This window comes from Gavia stellata, chromosome 5, assembly GCF_030936135.1.
Source record: "Gavia stellata isolate bGavSte3 chromosome 5, bGavSte3.hap2, whole genome shotgun sequence".
Classification (NCBI taxonomy): Eukaryota; Metazoa; Chordata; class Aves; order Gaviiformes; family Gaviidae; genus Gavia; species Gavia stellata.
Window position 1 is genome coordinate 47,472,612 of NC_082598.1, and position 16,899 is coordinate 47,489,510.

Consider the following 16,899-nt stretch of genomic DNA (forward strand, 5'->3'; position numbering starts at 1 on the left):
TCTTCACAAGAGTGGCTCTCACACCTATGCTGTGTGTTTCAAAGGGTGTCAGGGTGCACAGGCTTCAGGCAAAAAGCTGCAATTTGCCAGGAGAAGGCTGATGATTAGCAACATCCTGCACTATTTTCATGCTGCTAATTTCCTTGAGACCATCTCCTTGTTCTTTCCAGCACAATTAGGATTCTAGCCCTTCTCTGTGAACTGCACAGAAACTGTTTGAGGAAATATTTAAAACCTTTTAAAAAATAGATTTTATCTCAAAACTTTAACTTGAGGAAATGGTAGGCTGCTCCCGACACTACTTTTACACATCTTTATTCCTTTATTCACACCTGTGACAGGCAAAGACAGAAAGGCATGAATGCTTTCACCTTCCCTTGTGATCTTTCTCCTGTTGGTGGTTATGGAAAGGAGGGTAGAAATGATGCACAACTTGGGAAGCGACCCTCAAAGTGCCATAACAAAAATGCCGATGTAGAATTTGGAAAGCCATCTCTGTCTGGCTTTAAGATGTAAATTGGTGCAAGGACATGGATACTTCAGCAAATAAGGTCCTCAGTGAGATAAAAGGAAAGCCCTTCGTGCATATGAAGAGAGGCTGGGCAAGCTTTTGATAAGCAGTTGTAGCACAACATAAGAACGGAGAATTTAGGGAGCCTGTGAAAGGCAGAGAGCTGGAGGCCCAATAAGGAAAGAGGCAGCTGTCATCCTGCATTCTGGATCTCATGCGCAGTAGCTGATTAAATTGAGAAGGGTTGGTACCCCTACCTGTATGTCATTTGACTGGCAGAAGTTACGTCCCTGAAGTGAGGACAGCTGAATGAGATGCATGTTTACTTCAGTGCCACTGGAGCTTACTTTACCAGACCTACCTACTTAGCAGCCCTGGAGCTGCAGTGTCTCTCATGCAACCATCGTCGCTGCTGTGACAGTAACTTCAGCTAAAGAAGTGAGAAGTGCTGCAATGGATGGGAACTGCGCTGGCCTTCCTGGCTTCCATCTCTGTCACACGCAAGTAAACATCCTTGCCTTATTCCCTGACTTTGGCAGTCTAAATTGATTATCTGCCTTTGCTCCTTTTTTTCATTCCTTTGCTGGAGGCACAGGAAGACGATCCTGGAACTTGATTTCTCTGCTTAGGTGGCTGTGCACAGGCCCAGGTACAGATCATCTCCACTTCCTTCTACATTGCTGCTTGAACAGGACTAACATTTTGCATAGCAGTCATGCAGGTTAATGTTGCACAGAAAAGATGTCTTTACAAGTGACAGACTTTCACAAATGGATTAGCTTTTTTGTACTGCATACATGCGAGCAAGTAAAAGTTTGTGCTTTTTCAGGTAGGTCCGGATTTCTAGAGGCTTTTCACAGTTATTACTGCATGTACTTATGGGAGAAAAGAAAGAGCTATTGTTATGCCAAGAAGCTTCTATGTCCTCAGGGCAAAGAGTTGGATATCTGTTCTCCCTCATAGCTTTTAATGATGCTAATAGGAGGGCTACCTGTGATTATAAAGGAAGAAAACAGGCTTTCTTTATTGTGAGTGTTACAAGAATGTGCATGTACTATTAGTTTCAAGAGCATATCTCTAAATCTAAGCAGGACTTGAAGTATTCCTGGGTAATAATAATAAAAAAAAACCTGTAAGGATATTTAATTAGAAGAAATATGTTATTTCTTTCAAAGTATTGATCCTAGTTGGTTTTCAGAGGAGGGGAGGTTCCTCTGAGGTTTTCTTTGTTATAGAATCCCTTCTAGTCTGATTAAACCATACTGATGTTTAATAGTTTCTCCAAACTGTGCCAACTGATGAATGGGGTTTCACTAAGAAACTGCTTGACAATGTTTTCAAGACAAGAATTGAAAAAAATGGGGGTTTCTTTTGTGGGGAGGGAATTATTTTAGACATATTATTCACTACTTGTAAATGTCCTTTCATGCCAAGTATTTGACTCACTTGTTTTTGTTGTTCCAGTCTTAACTCAGTGATTGTGTTACTAAACATAAAATTGCTTACTCCTGGCTGCAGCAAACTAACAAAATTACTTCTTGCCTCTCCTTTGACTGGAAGAGGGTAGTGTCAGTACCTTGACCATCCCATCCTATGAGACAGGACAAAAAGGAATGTTTTGCTTAGATCATGATGGTTCTTAAGAGCTGATCTTGTGTGGATTGTAGGTGAGTGCAGAACAGATAGATAGTGGCAGAATGGGAAAGGTTATAACAGTCAGTCTCATATCCAAAGTTTTACCCTTTATCTATATAAAATACTTCTGGATTCTTCAGATAAACCAATAATGAGCATCTAATAAATGTTTATTGTAGTCATTCTCTCACAGAACTTGTGAGATCAAGGAATTGCCTTTATGCTCATTTTACAGATTTGATAAGGCTGTGTTACAAACCTGCATGCTATGAAATTCCTGGTGCCGGAGTGAATCTAAAAATGTTTGTGTTAGCGGCCGCTGTGCTTTTGGTTGTTATGGCTTAGCTGTTGGAGGTCTGCACTGTGAATAAGATTGTGGTTAAAGAAAAAAGGAAATGAGAAATATTCTTTTCTGGAAAGATTACCTCTTGTTTATGATGCAGCCACATACACAGTCATGCTAGTGTAGCAAGGAGGTGCTACTGCCAGATGCTTTACACCATGATGCTGTGGCCTAAATACTATGCTCAGGATCACACAGGAAATATGTGTCAGAACAAGAAATTAATCACAAGTCTTCAAGTTAGGCTACATACTAAATCATCCTTTAGGTTTGAGCTTCAACTAGATAATTTCAAATTCATTTGTTGCAGTTTTTGCTCAGATTTACTGCTTCACTGATAGTCGCCTTCTTATTCTACTTGTAAGACTGTCCTACCCTTTCCCCTTTGAGAAAGAGGCTAGATGGAGTAGCTTTGATTCCTTTAGTAGGGCACAACTAACATTGTGAGCACCCTAAAATGCATTTTACTCCCTAAGTTTCTGTACTGCTGTTATGTATAATCTTCAGGGCTGAATAGTTTGGTGAAATTAGTCTTTATATTATTTCCTTCCTTTTTTCCAAGCCCATATCTTAAGCTGTTGCCTAAATTTGGTCTATTTGTCTGTCTTTTACACTTGTAAACACCTTAGGGGATTTCTATAAGGTATTTGTTTTGGTAGAGTGAAGTACACATACAGAAATACAATATAAACAGACCCAATGAAAATTCTTATTGATCTAACGCTAATTATCATTCTTGGCCATTCTACAGGGCAGCAGAAGCCGTATGTTTTCTGCTCTGGTTTTCATCCTGAATCATTTTAACTAACAGTAAAGATGCAACTGTTTGGCACTATTTTGTTTTTAAACATGTTTATTCTTATTAAGGTATATTGAAATTGTTTCCTGGGCACAAAAAAGACCCAACGTGGATTGTTTTGTTTACTAGAGGGATCACATTAAAATACAGAACTTGTTGATGTATTTTTCAAATCTGTCTTGACAGAAATTATTCATGTTCAGGCAAAAGAAAAAAAAAAGGTGGTCTCAAACCTAAAACATGGTATTAATCGAGGATGTGCTGCTATGGCAGAAAAAGTGTTTACTGTCTATTAGTATTTATTGTAGAAAAGCATGGAGAACATCACTTCCCAATAAGAGGTCTCTGTCAGGAAAGCTATTTTGGATAGCTGCTATACCTAAGCAAGTATCTGCTGTCTTGGGTTATGTATCCCCTGTTAGATAAAGAGATGTCTGTTATACCAAAGGTTGATTATGTGCTAGCTGATCTGTTAGGGGAGACATGCTATAGTTCTGTGGAGTAAGTTAGATGGTGCCAGCAATAGAATAGATGTACAGTTGACAGCTACTTGTAAGATCATCTTCACTGTCTGCATCAACATTGCGCAGCAAAACAGCTAGAGCTTATTGGTCGTCCTCCTATGAGGCTTTCACATCACTGTTCTGCAGTGAAATTGCACCTCTGAGACCTACTGAGTACTTATGTCAGTAGCATTGCACAGGGAGTGGCTTAACAATGTCCGTTTGTGTCAAGCATGCAGGGGGAGACAAGGATCAGAGTAGGAATGTCAAGAGAGATGTAGATTAAATTCTAGGCACATGGGTTTTTATCTGAGATTATTTAATTGGAAGGAATTATAATAGAAATGATGGACTTGCTATAAAGTGAGGGAAAGCTCCATTTAAGAAGTAGAGCATTTCAGCATTTTGAAGTTGCAACTATGATGCTACATTTGAGAGTTATGCTGAAGTTTTGTATTTCCTTGTTCCAAAAGGTATGGCCCATCAATGAAGTTGAGTTTTCATTTCTTGCATTAACGAATTTCTCCTGTTATCTTCTCTGAGAGTAAAACCTTACTGCAGGTGCAAACATTGCCTATAGAAGACCAAAAAAACCTTTGAGATAACAAAGTGAAATTATAACTTGTATAAAATTCCAAGATATAATTTTAGTTAAAGGAAGGAGTACCATTTATGCTGCCCTGGTCATTCTGTCCAAAAGGTTTAAATTATAATAGTACCTATTAGCAAGTAAAAGCAATTAGAGTATAATTTGAATTACTATTTATACTAAACAATGTATAGAATTGATATTTCATAAAGGTTATTGTGTTATAAATATAAATTACAGCATTTATAGCTTTATGATATCAATTATCTTTAATCTTTAGTACATGTTAACTGTCATTTAAATTGACTAAATTAAGAGATTATTGGGAAAAATATTCTTAATCTTGAGATTTTAAATATTTTATTCTAAAACATTCATCTTTGAAGTTGTGCAATTTTGCTCTTTCAATTACTTTGTGTTTTGATTTGCTGTAAGAATGATTAGAAAGTGATGACAACTTTAACTGTGTTATCATTAAGCTCAATGATTCAGCATTTCCTCATAAGATTTTAAGTCAGGCAAATGCCTACTGAATCCAGAATAATATAAATTGATGGGTTAGTTCCTATATATGTATTGCTAAGCGTGCATGTTCTAAGTTGTAAATGTGGAAACAGATTCTAGACCAATGGATTTTCATCTGGAATCCACCTATTTCACTGGCAACAAAAAATCCCAGTAGAAGTGATACACTGAAGTAAATTCCTCAGCTGGAAACAAAATAGAATTTTTTTTTTTTCTTAGGTACTCGTTCTACCACTTGATCCTTATTTTGTTTTTCACTTTAGAATAACCCTACACCTTCAGACCAGGAAATGGGACTGTTACAAATACATCATCATGGAGAAAAACAGGAAGAGAAATTTTGGAATATTTGGTTTTTTGACCATATGAATTATAGTGTCACAGCACTATTTTGAAACTTGCTGAGTAGCATGTTTTGCTAACAGCAAATATTTAAATTATAGACCAGAATCTGTTGCTTTATTATCATAACCTAATAGATGGATCAACATGTTATTATTTTCAATGTGGCCAGCGGAGAGAAGAGGGAAAGAAATATTTTAACTTTTGAAATCCACATTCTTCCTGAATGGGAAGAAACTACTTCACTCACTCTATTGGAAATGCTGCTGGATTAGCAAGATGAAAATATGATAAAGTTAATAGTAGCAGCACACTAGATCTATATTTTGTATTATCTTTACAACACTCCCAGTTAAAAAGCAGCATAAATCATTCTAGTGACTCTACTTCTTGAAGATGGAGCGAGAAAAACCCTTGAAGCAAAAAGTATAAAGGGCATGGTGGTTACTTCCATTTGCTGCCCTTTCAACCACATATTTATCTGAAACCAAAAATACATCTTTAATAGAATTGAGAGCACAGAAAGGAAAATATAATTATTGGTAGGAAATACAGCTATCACAGGCATATGTATTTTAGAAAACTGCTGTTTAGTATGTAGTGTTGCAAGGATTATTTTATTAAATATTGTTTTCCTGCATAACTGTTACGTTTCTCATCAATTTCTGATCATTTTGAAAAGGTAAAAGAATACAATTGATCTGATGTTACAGATAGAAAAAATTACAGTATATGTACAATTCACATTAGAGTACTGAGAGTGCCATTTTGTCACTAAGTGGTTTGAGGATTTTAAAATATATATAAATAAAAATACATGAAAATACATATTAATAAATATAAATAATATACATATATGTAAATGTTGTGCAGTACTAACAGGCACTGCACAGGGAAGGGACAAGAAGCATGTTAGTTCACTTATTGGAGGAATATTCAGTCCTTCATTCTTCATATTATGTTGTAGGATTGTTGTAGGAAAATTCAGCAAGGGACCTCAGCAGGTCTCTAGTTTAACCTCCTGCTCAGGGTAGGGTCAATTCTGAGGTCAGACCATTGCTCAGGACTTTATCCAGTCAGGTATTGAAAGCCTCCACGGAGGGATACTGTGCAGCCTCTCTGGGCAACCTTTTCCAAAACCTGACTGTACTTCTAGTGAATAAATTTTCCCTAAATCTTATGTGGACCACACTTGAAAGCAGTGATGCATATAACATTGCGCATTTAAGTTCGAGATTTCTTGTCCTTCCCATCCCCTAAATCAGCAGTATGCTCAAATCTTTCTTCGTCCTTCGTTGTCCAGATAAATTGCTCTAGTGTAGTACTGTGGACATAATGTCCGTAGTGATGTCTGCCTGTATAAAAGCCTAAAGAAACTTATGGTGGTGCAGCAGCAGCTTCCTGCTTAGGCTTTCCTTCCTACCTTTTTTTATTCTTTTGAAAATACGAATCAAACAGATTGTAGAGTGAGCAAAACCAGAAGTCTCACTTTGCTTGAATTGTCTGTCACTGAGTACACCTGATCCAGTGAGTTTGTCAGTGAGATTTGTGCTGTGGGAAAGTACATAAGACTTTTTCAGTACTCAATTTCAGCATTTTGATATCCTTGGGAACTTTTTTTTTCTTGACAGAGAAATAATTATAGTAATGCCAGATGTTGTTATTACTCTGTTACTATTGTTTAACCAGAAATGTAATTCTTAGTACGGTATGAAACACTGTGCTTTTTTTTCATCTATAGATGAGAGCGGGAATATTTGCTATCTTTGTGCTAGGGTATGTTCATATTTTCAATCGAAAGACAAGAAGACAAAGATTGTGGGCATGTTTCATAGGAAAGGCAGCATGTGAAATGTGTGTTTCCTCAGATTTCTAGAGGGTTACAGTAATTGCCTGTAATGGGGACATATATTCAAATCAATCTTTGTTCTATTTCTAAAATCTTGTCCATCACTCAGTGAACTTCTTCAAAGAACAGGTGTAGTGGCATGCTATCTTCAAGGCTAGAAATGTAAGAAGTGGGAAAACTGTCTAGTAGAAATTTGTTTACACTTATTGCTGAAGAATTACTGGGTGCTTTTTGACTCCTGTTATTTGTCTTATTAGGTAAACTGTACATTGGAAACAAGCTAGCCACTTATAAACTTTCCTAGCTATATAACTTCATAAAGTACAGCACTTCATCAAAGCAGATTCTGACTGGTACTCTTCTCTTGGCTTTGATTGCAGCACCATACAGAAGCACCTAGCCCATCGTTGCTACCCCCATCAGCTTTACCATTAGATGTACTAAACAATGCCGTTGCTGGATTTAGTACTGTGGAAGAACTTATCCGCTACCTTGAACCAGATCGGTGGCAACTGGATTTGGAAGATTTGTACAGGCCGACGTGGCAACTTCTTGGAAAGGCATATATTCATGGGAGGAAATCAAGAGGTAAGTAACTCTTCTGTCTGGCCTTGCAGCTTTCTACGGGTGTTGTTTTCTTAACAGAGAAACAGTAATTAAGAGCATTCTTCAACTTGAATTTTGGTTCAAGTAAGGAATATGTAAGTAATAGAGCAGAGATCATTATTGTTAGCTATTCTTACCATTATATTATCTGAGAAAGGACAATAATTAAACTCAAAACTTGAAGGAATTTAGCAGGATAAAGTAATAAAGGGGAAAAAAAAGTAGAAGCAGACAGGGTAGTTTTCTGTAGGGAACCTGGGAGATCTTTATTTCCACAAAGTAGCAGGGCATCTTGGCTAGGTGAAATAATCTAACTTCATGGGTTTCTTTTTTTATGGAGGGCAAAAACTTTATTTTTTGTTTGGGGTAGGTAATTTCTTACACATACAGTATCATGTGAATGATCGGTTTATTTCATTAGAATTGTTCCAGTTTCTACACCATATGAATTGAGAATAATTAGCTAAATGTTTCTCTTCCAATGATACCTCATGAAATCCCTGTGTCCATGTCCAGTTTGATCATGCAGTTGTCAATCAGATGTAAAGTAGATTATGTATTTCAAGACTTGTGGACCTGTTTCTTGTTCAGCAAGTCATTTTCTTCCATCTACATTTGACATTCATGAGTTTTCTACTGCACATCATCCAGATGCTGTCCACTCTTTCATGTTTATGGATTCCATGTGGATGGATAGCATGCAGGCAATACCTCTTTCCTTGCCCACCATAGAGCATGAAAATGAAAACATACGAGCATAACTGAATAGACTCCCCTGTTGACAAATGTAAACTAGATTATCATCTGATCAGCAAGAAAAGGGAGGAAGTAAAACCTTTTATAACTCAAATTTAAGTTTTTGACAGCTAATGCTTGGATCAGAGCCTAAAAATCAACCTTTCTACCCTACCTGTATTGTTACGGCTCTGCACACAGCAACTAAATCAAGGGTTGAAGAGGAGGAATTCTCTTTAAAAACTTTCAGCAATGGACCATACCTTTCAGATAGTCGTTTAACACTTTCCTAATTAAAGAGATTTAGTATTTGCCAAATACATGCCATAAGCATACAGTAAGTGGGAGAAAAAGAAAATGTAATTTGTGAAACCTTACATAAACTAAAAAGCAGGTGTTGGATAACATCTATGTAGACAAAAACAACTTCCTGAAAGACATATCTTAGAAAGAAACTATCAGAATAAATCTTTTAAAGACTTCTATTTAGATGCTGAAATAGATTTTTCCACTGAATAAACATATCAGAGTATTGCCACATTTATCTTTAAGAGACCACCCTCAGACTGCATTACCGAGTGTGTAATGTAATAGCCTGAGGCAGAAAATATGTCCAGTTGAAATGACATAGTATTTAACTGTTAGGTCTAGTTAATAAATAGGGAAAGCAAAACTTTTTTTTTCTTTTTTTTTATTCTTCTTTTTTTAATGTTATTCCTTCTAGTAGCATGTTTGCTGTATTTAAAAAAACTTTTAAAGAAATGTTTGGGAGAAGTGCATGCCCTAATATGTTTATTTTTTTCAAACTCTTTGATTCTATAATTAGATCAGTTTTATTTTTGCAATTTTTCAGTGTAAAAGCTAAACTACTGTCCTGCTTTCACAGACAAACATCAGTTTACATCTAGATTAAATGAAAATGTAATTAAAAGTGTATGTTACTTTATGTAGAGAAGAATATTGCCCTCTACTCCTACTTAATAATTCATATGAAAGAGACTATATTTAGACAACCTAAATTCCACAGAACTTCTGTGTCTGATGTTTTCTCTGGATAAAATGCTTCCAAAAACTTCTAGCCAGGAAAGAAGAAACACCAAGTTCAGAGGCTTTGATGTCTAAATATAGTCCTAAATTCTTTTATAATATTAAACATACTTAAAAATAAAATATATTTTGCTGTGCAAAAAAATGATCCCATCGCTTCCCACAGATATCTATGCATAATCATTAGATCATATTCTGAACTCTGCTTAAGAAGAAGAAAAGAGTCACAATCCAAACATAGTCCTTAGTAGATACTTTTCTTGTATAGTTATGTGACTTTTTTTTTTAATTCCTAGTTTGGGGTTTTGTAACAGCCCTGTCCTATTGTAGGAGCCAGTAGGAAACTTAAACTCCCATAAACATCTCCAAGGTACTTAGGAATGAGAAACATCCTGCTGCTATCTGTGCCCACACACAAGTGCCTTAACCACGATTTAATTTGTTTCATTGACTTTGAGGGCAGCGTCCAGCTGGAAAAATCTTTTGGGAAAGAGTACTTGATACACGTCCCAGAAGATGCCAGACAGTTGCATTGCCAATTTCAGAACACAGTTACTTTCAGACTGGTGTGAACATGGTTTACTTCAGTTGTATGTGCCAGTGAAGACACACTTTTGAAATAGACTTTACTGTAGACCTACCTGTATCTACGGTTTTTTCTCCCTTTTTTCCCTTCTCCCCTTATTTTTATTTTATTGTTTCCCATTCATGTGCTACTGCAGAGCCTTCCATTCCTCCTGAGCTAGTGCTAGACAAAAGAACTTTGACTGTTGTGTCAAACATGATACATGAGTGGAAGCCAAGTTGAAGGAGTGTTTAAATGTTCACATTATAACAGGTACTGTAACTCAGTGCACTTGGGAAATCCACATAACCTTTTATTGTGGTTAAGTAAACACTTTTAAGGGAATATATACATTCTCTCATCTAGCTTCGTGCCCACAGTGTGTTAAAATAAATTTTGGACAGACAGATACTCTTTGAAAAAATAACAGCTTCGTTCACCCACTTCAAAGAAGTGATTATATAAGCACTAGATAAATTTGCCACAGACCTTTTAATGAAATTGAATTACATAAGGTAGGGCAAGGGTTCACTGTGAGGTATAATAGCGATATACCTTAGTACATTGTAAAGCAAGGAAACCAAACATGACATTTTTCATCTCTCCTGAAGCCTGTTGTAACAATAAGGCACACTAAAATCTATCTGCCAAGAGGTGATTGCATGTTCTTCCACTGAACTTTTTTAAAATTTGGGTCTGCAGGTCTGAGGGGTTCAGTTCAAATTTATTCCAGTTTTGTAAGAAAATATGTAATACACTTGCTGCTCATTTTAGTGCATTGCCCTTTCCTCTATGTTGTAACTACAGCTAGTATCAGGAAATGGATGCATTCCTCAGCTGCTGGCAGTAGCCAAGAGGTAGCAGAGAAGCACAACACCACACAGGCATCTCTCTCCCGCTGGTCGGTGGGCTTGCTGGAAGAGGCATCAGTGCCGAGCTTCCATTTGCAGTTTCTCATGGCAAAGGGCTGAGCAGCAATTGTGTTAGGACACATAAGCTTAGCTTCTTGAAATTCACTGTACCAAGCAATGTCAGTCTCTGTAGAAATCTACCGGTAGAAATTACTAGCCGAACTAGCATTTCTCTCATTGTGTTTTAGGCATTTTATCCTCATTCAGGCAGTTCACTTATTATATGTTCGTAAACATAACGGGAGAAAGAAGTACTCCATTCCTCTCCACAGACCTTGATTAATGGAGGTAGACATGTCCACCCTCTAAATGACTCAGCCTAGAGCTATTAGCTGATCAGAAGAGCTTAAATTATTTTTAATTTCTCACAGTGAATCTCTCCCCAGGAAGTTTTGTCTCTTTTCCTTTGGTCCCTTCTCAGCTTTCTTCAAGGAATGCTCTTGCAGTGTGGGAGGCAGGCTGGCATCCTATCAGTAATTTTATGGGAGTTATTACACACTCCTCACTTTTAAAAATCAGGTTGTTTATTTAGAAGCCTATGTTAACCTGATAGTGATGGAATGAAGTGCCCTAGCTTGGCATTCACTGTAAGTGCAAGCAGAGAAAAAGCTTCAGTGTGTTTAACTGACCTTTCAAAACAATAAACCCTTACATATGGATGCCTGTATATGGATACAGTCTGCAAAAGAAATGTTTGAAGAAACATGGAATGAAATTGCTTCCCAAAGATCTGCTCCTGGGACAGTACTAGTGAGCATTTCTACTAGGGAAATGCAGCTTCTAAGTTCTCTTTATTTCTTATGTGTTTAAATAGAATTGAGAGGTATTATCTTGCCTTGATAAGCTGAAGTTCTCCTTGATGACCTCTAGAGGCTCTTTTTACATAGTCAGCAGAGGGAAGAAAAGGTATTTCTTTAGAGGGTGATTCAGATCAGGAACATATTTTAGCTTTATTGTATGGCTTTTTATTTACAAACTGCTAGCAATAACTATAAAGTATTTGTTAAGTAATATCAATGCACAGGGATATTCTTTTCCCTAGTTTCTTCTTGATTTAGCTCAAAAACAGTTGCTTTAAAGTTCTTTGCTGCTTTGTTCGAGACCTCTATTTCAGTCATCTCAGTAGCCATATTATCATAGGGTTTTCTTTTTGTTTTTTTACCAGACAGAGTACCCCTGTGAATTAGACATTACTTCTGTTCCTTAATGGTGGTAGGTTTGGAGAGAAACAGCTCAGGCAAAATACCCCGGATTGTGATCATTATAGTCTGGCTTTTCTGAAAGAAATGAAATTACATTGCTTTGCACCAAAGTTAAAAATGCATTAATTTTTTCACTAAACCAATCCCATTTTTTTCAGCCTTAACTGCCTATTTCAAGGCCTGTTATTTCTTGGCTATGCAGCTAAGGTGAACCTAAAGGAGCTTGCCATGTTTCAGATCTTTTCATGAGTTTGCTGTTCAGCCATTGGCATAGTGAAACTTTAGTGTGATACAGTGGAAGCAGTTTATAGGGAAACCAGTGCCAAATATTAATATCTTTAACTTGCACTTCAAGTTAGGTGCTTACAAGGAGGAGCTGTATTTTATTTAAGACCCATCAAGTGAAAATGAAACCTCAAGAAGCAACAGAAATTCATATATATGCTGCTATGAAGGACGAGGGGAAAAAATGGAGTCTACTAATACTTGTGCACTTATTTGTTTGTACAGTATTCACTGATGATGACATAACTTCTTGAAGTTCTTAGTCCATAGAAATGAGTTACTCTTAGATATAAATGGTTAGATTCTTTCTTTATACTTACATTGCCTTTGCAAAAAAGCTATAATTGAAATTTTAGCAGCGATGAAGTTTGACTGCTTTATGCAAATGAATTAAAAATGTGTTTGGAGGTTTGCAGGATTCTTAATTGCTGTGTGTGTTTCTCCAATCCAAAATTAATATAGAATAGCAATACTAGAGCTCAGAGTATGAGCATGAACAAAGGGAACTCCATTAGGGTTGATTTGATAAAACATTTATTGGAACATAGTAGCCAAAGCTTGCTTTGTTTTATTTGAACCGACTCCGACAGAGTTATAAAATAATTGGTGAATATTCCTATACAACGATCATACCATTTAGATTTCATGTTATTCATATAACTGCGGTATTTTACTTGCGTGCTGAACCTATACCACCTGCACAAAAATGAACTTTCCTCAAGGGTTCTGCACTGCTGAAGTTGGTTTACCACCAATGAAGTTGGATTACAAATCAGAAAAGCACCAGTTTGTTTGTCTTTTTGCAGTGGTTGATCTCAACCTCCTAAAGGAGGAGGTGCGGCTGTATAGTTGTACTCCTCGCAACTTCTCCGTGTCATTGAGGGAGGAGCTGAAGCGAACTGACACCATCTTCTGGCCACTGTGTCTTCTGGTTAAACGTTGTGGTGGAAACTGTGCCTGTTGTCATCAGAGTTGCAATGAGTGCCAATGTGTACCAACAAAAGTCACCAAAAAATACCATGAGGTATGTGCTTTTTTTTACATTTGCACGTTTGGAAATACTGAAAGCCAATTAAGGAATTCATTTTTACTGCAGGAATGCACCAATATTAATATTTTAAAATTTTATGTATTGCAGTTATAGCATTTTTTTTTTACCATTTTAATGAGGTGTTACATAAAAAAGTAGTATCTTCCTTGTTAAAATACTTTTCTGTGGAACTATTAAGTCATCCCTGAGGTATTTGTTTACTGGTACAGTTCAGACACATCACAACCACACCTCCTTGTTCAGCTTTCTTTAGTGGTAGATGTGAACTTTATGAAGGAACAGATATCTGTCCATTTCCATTGTTACAAATATTATATTATAGAGTTATCTAATAATTCCATTAGGTTAACTATACTGTAGCCCTTAAATAAAGCTAAGTAGAAATATGAAGCTGCAAGACTCTCTTCTTTGATAAAAGCAAGTATCTGTTCAACATATTTTAATCGATTTTATAAAGGGCTTGAGGTAAAAGCAAAAATAATAAGTGGGTGTAATAAATGAAGAAATTAATCGGAGGAAAACCTATTTCTTTTAATAGACTTCCTGTCATCCAATGTGTTTCCAGTGCAATCTAGCTCATAGTCTAGGTGTGTGATGAAGCACTTGCTGTTTTCTTGATGCTTGGCTGCTTCTCCTTCAGGTTCTTCAGCTGAAGCCAAGGATTGGCGTCCGGGGATTGCATAAATCATTGACAGATGTACCCTTGGAACACCACGAGGAGTGTGACTGTGTGTGCAAAGGGAATACTGAAGGATAAAGATGATTTAATTGTGCTGTTGTCTTTCAAAGCACATTCAATCAATGGCTGATTCTATTATGGGGCTTGTGCATTATCTCCTTCTGTAATCTCAGTTGTTTGCTTTGGGGATCTTCCATCTTCAAGATTTACAGTGAGCTCTAAAAAGAGGAGAAGCGAAACTGGGATTATATGTTGTGTGACAGCTCTGTTTGGAGGCCCAGTGAAAGGATGGGAGAAAGGCATCAATGAGGGATTTAAAATAGATGTATTGTTTTTGTCCCCCACAATTTTCTTGACAATACATGGATTTATAATTTAGGAGTAAAAATAAAGTTAGAAGGCTCATATCATGGAGACTTGATCCTGCTGGCTGTCTCATTTCTACAGCTCCAGTACCTCTGGCCTCTGGTTGAAAACACCTGAAATCTTTCTTTCTTTGTTCAACTACTCCTATGTACTCTAAATCGAAGTGTTCTCTGTTGTACAAACTTGGGTTAAAACAGACTGTCTTGTTCCGAATTCAACTTAATTTGTCTGATGATAGTAGGAAGGACTGGATTTTTCCATACGCTCTAGTAAAGCTCCTGCCTTTTAGAAAGAAGACTGGACAATAACGTGAGCTAAGGAAGCAAACATTGAAAAGAACGGCGCCTTTATTCTTACTACTATGGCTGATGATTTTTTGTTTGTTTGTTATTTTTTATCGTGTACATTTTTATACTCTCTTTTTGACAATATAACTATTTGCTTTTCTAAACTTGTTAAATATATCTATTTTTACCAAAGGTATTTAATATTCTTTTTTTATTACAACCTAGATCAACTATTTTTTAGTTTTGTGAGACTTTAAAGCCAGATATGTACAGCTGGAGGAACAGAGATGTGGTTACAATAGGAAAGGAGCATGATCTCATTGCAGTTTGTTGCTACACAGTGAAAAAATACATATTTTTACCTGGATGCACAGTAATAATAAACAGAGATGTGTGGATGAAGCTCTAAGCTTGCTAGCACCATGACGCTGAAAATATGAGAGACAGACGTTACTGTAAGTGGTTTTGGAAGCTGACTTTAAAAATTCCCTCTCTCCATTCTGGCATTTGTTCCGGTAGAAAAGAATAAGCATAGATAGATACATTCTGGCTTGTTTAACTCTTTAATTTCTTTAAAGTAGGATGATCTACAATGTAAAAAAGAAGCCCAGTGGCTTGCAGCCTTCATGATGCATCGTGGTCATGGGAAGGCAGCCTTGATAATGTTGAAGTGTATGGTTTTCCATTGATGGTTATAGCTGTTTAAATGCTGTTCACTCACAGGATCATAACACTCTTCAGTACAGTTTGATGAACTATGGTTTTGTTTCTTCTGTACATTATATCCTTTAACCAATACACTTATCCCACCCTATGCAAATTGAAAGGGAAACAGTAAAGTATTTTGCTTGTAAAATGCTTTAATATTATGCCTAGTTTATTTTTTTGACTATTGGATTTGCAGATTGTAATGAATCACCAAATAAAGTAATAATGCTAATTTTGGGAGAATAAGTGTTTCTGTGTGGTTGCATATTTGTATCTGTTCAATATACAATAACAGGAAAAGTTAAAGAGGGTGATTTTCTACTTACTATTTTGAAAGTCAGTACTGAAAACGAAAGCCTTCTGTTACCAAGACTTACACTTGCTTTATTAATTCTGCTTTACTATAAATTCACAAGAAGAAAAAGGGGAAAGAAATAATGTGATGGCATTTGTATAAACATTCAAAATGGTCAAAATTATGTGGATGTGAAGCCATCAAATTAAATAACATCTTCTGTTATTTTTTCCATCATGAAAGTGAGTTCTGATGAAAATGTAGAGGTTTTTTTGCAAGTTGGTATGAATTTCTTATACCAGTTCTGGAAAATTCCTAGGTGGCTTCTGATTCTATCTTAGCTGGTCTATTTTGCCCCACCCTCAACCTCCTACTGAATAAGAAAAATATCTGGTGTAAATGTGGCATATAATTATCCAATATGAACATTAACCCTGTATCAGAATGCAGAATTATGGTCACACAAGAAACCTGGTTTACTTGAATTTTGAGGTTTTGACCAGAATAAAGACTGTTTTGCAAGGATGTTGGGGTTTTTTTTTGCATTAATATTGTCCTTTTTTTGTGATTTAAAGAGCTTTTGAAAAGCAAGTTGAGATAAAAGAAGAAATCACAGCCTCTGGCATCATAATTCAGCAGAAGAATTGAAGAATGTAATTCCATAACAGAAATTTCTGCTGTAGGAAATGCAGGAGGCCTTATCCTCTCTGTAGACTTGCCAGGGGAAGAAGGCATGCCATGCATTTTGAGGTAGGTATTTGGTGGCAGCAGAGGAATGCGGAGTTTCTGGAACCATACAGGGTATGGAGAGTGATGTTTTCCAGAAGTTACAAGCATTTCTTCTATTGCCTCCCTCTGGCTTTGGCTCGCTTTCTACCTTAACAATTTCTTGCACCAGTTTCTTTCCCAATTGCTTGCTGTAGACCTGCATTTGAACTCCTTATCTCTTTGCTCTTTACAGCCCCCTTCACAGCGCTGTCTCTCTCATCTAATCCAAAATCACCATCCCTCCTGTTTGCCGTCCCCTTGCCGAGCATTGTTAAGTTCTTTCCCTCCTCCTTGGCTC

The 16,899-nt window shown here is 36.7% G+C and overlaps 1 protein-coding gene across 1 annotated transcript in view; it reads left to right on the forward strand.

Moving 5' to 3' along the window:
* The window catches only part of PDGFC (platelet derived growth factor C), a 137,635-nt gene extending 121,860 nt beyond the window's left edge, over positions 1–15,775 (forward strand). Inside the window, exons 4-6 of the mRNA XM_059817821.1 lie at positions 7,477–7,684; positions 13,254–13,471; positions 14,139–15,775. Coding sequence (XP_059673804.1) covers positions 7,477–7,684; positions 13,254–13,471; positions 14,139–14,255 — 543 coding nt within the window. The 3' untranslated portion in view covers positions 14,256–15,775. The remainder of the gene's footprint in view (positions 1–7,476; positions 7,685–13,253; positions 13,472–14,138) is intronic.
* Positions 15,776–16,899: the final 1,124 nt, after the last annotated feature.